At 49.9% G+C, this 4,594-nt stretch overlaps 1 protein-coding gene across 1 annotated transcript; it reads left to right on the top strand.

Annotated features, from left to right (window-relative positions):
- Positions 1–239: 239 nt before the first annotated feature.
- LOC123139263 (uncharacterized) lies at positions 240–3,906 on the top strand. The gene is made up of 7 exons (XM_044559060.1): positions 240–384; positions 1,066–1,438; positions 2,118–2,228; positions 2,326–2,463; positions 2,551–2,690; positions 2,777–2,978; positions 3,283–3,906. The coding sequence occupies exons 1-6, from the start codon at positions 240–242 to the stop codon at positions 2,965–2,967; spliced, it is 1,098 nt and encodes a 365-aa protein (XP_044414995.1). The 3' UTR covers positions 2,968–2,978; positions 3,283–3,906.
- Positions 3,907–4,594: the final 688 nt, after the last annotated feature.

Raw genomic sequence — 4,594 nt, 5'->3', positions numbered from 1 at the left:
TTGCGTACCGTACCGTCAGGGTTGAAGGAGAGCTGTGTTTGCACAGCTGCCGAGCCCGACGCGCTCTTTCCATCCGCCTTGGCGTGGCTTTCCACATGCCTCTTTAGGTGGCCGGTTCCTCCCTTGGCTTCTCCGGTATACTCCTTCTTGCACCTTTTGCACCTTGCAACCACCCTCCGGACACCGTCCACCACGGAGATTTCTTCATCGAATGATTCCCACACCGCGGAGGTTCTACGATGACCTCTTTGCTTTACACCAACGGTGGTGGAGGAACCCGTCCCACTACTCGAATTGGTGTGACCATCGGCTTCGGCACTCGGATCGGTATGGGGTTCAAGAGTGTGATGATCGGTATAGGCAGGTTGCTCGGGTGGGGGCATGGTATAGGCATGTTGCTCGGGTGGGGGCATGGTAGTGTGATCGGTGCTACTAGGGTAGAGACTATACTCCATATCCCCAAGACCGAAATCGGAGAGTGGGAAGCTAGTATTGTCATGGTCATCCATGTTTGAGTGTGAGAAATATGTGGGCTGGGCAGCCCTATTTATAGCAAAAAATTGGTCATTTTTCGGACAAATTTGACCCTCTAACGATCAAATTTTCAAATATATGAATTTTCTTACATAAATATCCAAACCATATCCTAAACCACTCTAAACCAACCCTAACCTCCCTCTAAACCCCTCCCAACGGCCGAGCGAACCCCCCCCCCCCCCGCTCCCCCATCGATCGAGGAGACGAGGACTGCGCCTCTGATGCCGGCCGCCCCCCCCCCCCCGCTGTCCCCGTCCCAGGCCGCCAGGCGCGCGTTGGCCCGACAGGATCACAGCCCCGCTCCCCCAACGATCGAGGCAGGCCAATCGTGCCGTGCCGCCGGGCTGCGTGCCGTGCCGTGCCACGGGCCGGCCCGCTAGAATTCGTGCCGTGCCGTGCTGGCCCAGTGCGTGCCTCGTGCCTGGCACGGCACGATTAGCCCGTGCCGGGCCGTGCTGCCGGGCGTGCCGTGCCGCCGTGCCGCCGGGCCGGCCCGATAAAATCGGCCCGTTTGGCCAGATACTACAGCAAAAAAAAAAGCCATACCCGATCCAAACCCCCCACCTACCCTCCACCTTCTACCACATCGCCACCGGAGAAGCACCCTAGGACGCCGTCGCCCCACCCACCTTCTGCCGCGCTGCCCCGCCCGCGTCCACCTTCTGCCGCGCCGCCAGAGCACCACCCTGGCCGCCGCCGCGCCCCGCCCAACCCCCGTCCACCTTCTTACAAAGCCGCCACCGGAGCACCACTCCCGCCGGCACCATGCAGTCCAGTACGTGGGGGCACGCAGCACGCCCCACCATCGCCTTGCAGTCCAAAGTCCGGATTTCTTGCTGTTGCGTTGCGTGCAGCGACAAGGAGAAGCCGGATCCATCAGCCTCGTCTCCCGCTACCTGAGGTAATTTCTTTGTGCTACATCAGAGATGGTTCTGCTACCGTTCATCATCCATGGTGTCCATGTTGTCAGTGCAATCTCACGATGGATGGGTTCTTTTCATCCTCTCCAGCTAGTTCTACAATGAGCAGGTGCTATCGCTCACTATCCTCCCCCACAATGCAGTGCGGCAGGGCTGCGGATGCAGTGCGGCAGGGCGGCGCTTGTAGTGCGGCACTCACAGCCGAGCAGCAAACCCATTGAACCTATCGAGTAGATGAGGCCGACGAATCCCTACAGAAAACGGAAGATCCTATCCATCAGTTCTTGCATCTTTGTCATGTTTTTCTAGTGATTGCTCTGATGATCCGTTGTGCAAGATAGGCTGAAGGCCCAGCCTTCTTCGGTACGACATCAATAGAGTACTCTTTGTGCTGAAACCATGCCTTTTTTTGTTGTTGCGAAACACAAGTTTTTATAGTACTAGAATCATTAGCAAGAATGTATGGGAACTTGCTTTCAGTGAGATATATGTTCTTTTTTCCAGGCAGAAACGGGAGTTTACAGAAACCTACGAAATTAGTAGATTGCAATGCTCATTATCTGAGACCACAAGTTATCTTGTTTAGTTGCATAAGGTGTTACTGGTAACGATTGCATAACTTTGATTTAGCTACTAAATATCTCATCATGTATTTGCTAGATTCAGTCTCAAAGTCCTGCGCCGCATCAATGTTTCTTCCTACATATGGTCTGCTGGAAACATTAGGATAAAAAGAGTACTCTCGTTCCGAGTGACAACCACAAAAAACAGGTACGTAGCAAGCAAACACATCAGATGTCTCAAGTGTAAATTCTCTCTCAAATACTTGTTCAGAAGTCGCCACTATTACAGACAGTTCTGGTTCCAGTTCCCTACCACTGAGGAGAGCTTCATCCCTCGCACGCACACCTCAAGATAATAGCACAACTGGAAAACTATTCTCATTGGTGTGCAGCAGACAAACTATTTCGAAAGATGGCACAGCTCACATGATCGACATGCTCAAGTAATCACCTATCTGCAAACCAAGGTAGCATAATAAATAACAATATGTGCCAACCAAAGAAAAGGCTGAAGTAACACACTGCGGCAGGGCGGCGCTTGCAGGGCGGCACTCACGGCCGAGCAGCGAACCCAGCTACCGACCAGAGGGCACCAAGGCCTCATCATTCACATATGACCAGGACGGCAAAGAGCGTGCTGTGGCCGAGATCAATTTTCTCAGCCTCACAGGTTTGTGATCCTCTCCTGCGTGCACCTCATCGAGCACAGGATCTACTAGTATGTGGCATCCGCCTTATGTTTGCTTCTTGTGTCAGACTATGTGGGCCCCAAGCAGAAGACCGGCTGGGGAGTGGCTGCTCTGTGGAGCGGCAACAAGTCCATGTATACCTTGATGAATGTCCTGCAAATGCTGAATAGCAACCAGAGCTTTGTGCCATACAGGCAGAGCAAAGTTACTCGTATTCTCTGCAAGACTCTTTGTTCAAGACGAGCGGGGCTGTGGTGATTGCCTGCTTGGTAAGCTATACTCACCATCTTCATCTAGTGTGGTATTGTTTTGCTCATTGCAAGAGGCACGAAAGAGGTTAATTTATATAACAACACCTTCTTCGCCAGTAGGTGTAATCTTTGTACATTCAGATCTTATAAATTCTTAGGTTCTAGTAAGTAAACAGAACATGTGGTCCAAAGTATTTAAGCTAACTATGCGTCTACTCTTTTATGCTTTACTAGCTTACCTACCTGTTGGAATTAATATTAATGTGTATCAGTCATGATTATTCAATTTTAAACTTCGTTTATCACTTAATGGTTGATGCAGGAAGAAGTTCGTGCAGTCCAAAAATCAAAGGCGTGCGTCCGTACAATCCAAAAATCGAAGGCGTGCAGTGCAGTAGAGCACCAGAAGCAGTGTCCAAAATAGCCCCCTCGATCCCGTCTATCTGCCGACGACAACTACTCACATGGCGCTGCTTCCTGGATATGCCGTGCAGTTCAGCGGCATGGTCGTGCAATCCGAGGCATGTGTTGTCACGGATCGCGGGCTTGGGCATGTGGTGCATGCAGTGCGGCGTGTGGGTGTGTGCAGTGCTCAACGATGGCCATGGAGCACCGAACGACAAACACCACCTCCCCACCACTGTGTCGATGGCCAAACTCGGAGAAACCCCCCCTGTGCAGTGCGGCTCTAGCTGTTCTTGCGCCGGTCAAAAGGGTGAAGAAAAGCCGGGGTCAATGCCACTCTACCGCTTGCAGTGCACTTCATCTCGTGTGTGCGTGCAGTGCAGAGGAGGACATGTGCTTGCAGTTGAGAGCGTGTGTGTGTGCAGTGCGCCTGTTTTGGTCCACTTATTCATTTTTTGTACAACAGAGAGAAAAACAAACACATCAGAAGTTCGTTTACTTTTCATTAAAGAAAACGACAATCAAAGATGCAGTTCTTTTACTTTGTGCTGTGGTTCACTTGCATGTTCAGTGAACAATTAAAGAGACTAGATGACATTATACGTGTATTTTGAAGGGTTGTTGTGCAAATTGAAGAGAACAAATGCAGTGCAGTGCGATTCGTGTAGCAGCTCATTACCCTTCAAGTGCAATTTGTTTGTGTGTCTTAAAAATCTGTGACTATCATCAACACTTGCAGTGCGTTTGGTCCTCGATGTGGTTCATTTTTGAGAATGATGCTGTTCACTTGTGCCCATCATGAAAAGTGCGAAAATTTTAGCAAAACAATAAGATAGTAATGCAATTAATTTCGATATATGTCGCGTTTCACTTGTCCTCGTCTCTGAAGTCCACTCCAGTTCATTAAAAATGTCGAAAAAGACAACAAAAACTCACAAAACCTCATCTGAGAAAGTTTTCGTCTGACAAAAAAAAATCATGAAGTTCAATTGACCGTCTGATGCAGTGTGGTTTTTCATCCGATGCAGTGCGGTTTTCAGTCGGATGAAGTACGCACGTCGATTTGGGTGTCACGAAAAACAGAGTGTCCGCATTTCGGTAAATTTGAAATTCCCCTTAAACCGTAAAGAATTAGAGAGTATTCTATATGAAAAAGTTGCGCCTCGTCGATATCTTTCCAACAGCATATCGTCTGAATCATTTCGACGAGCGGTTTGTAAAAATTTCGC

The sequence above is a fragment of the Triticum aestivum genome, chromosome 6B (assembly GCF_018294505.1).
Source record: "Triticum aestivum cultivar Chinese Spring chromosome 6B, IWGSC CS RefSeq v2.1, whole genome shotgun sequence".
Taxonomy (NCBI): Eukaryota; Viridiplantae; Streptophyta; class Magnoliopsida; order Poales; family Poaceae; genus Triticum; species Triticum aestivum.
Note: the sequence above shows the minus strand (reverse complement) of the source record. Positions and strands in the feature narration are given on the sequence as shown.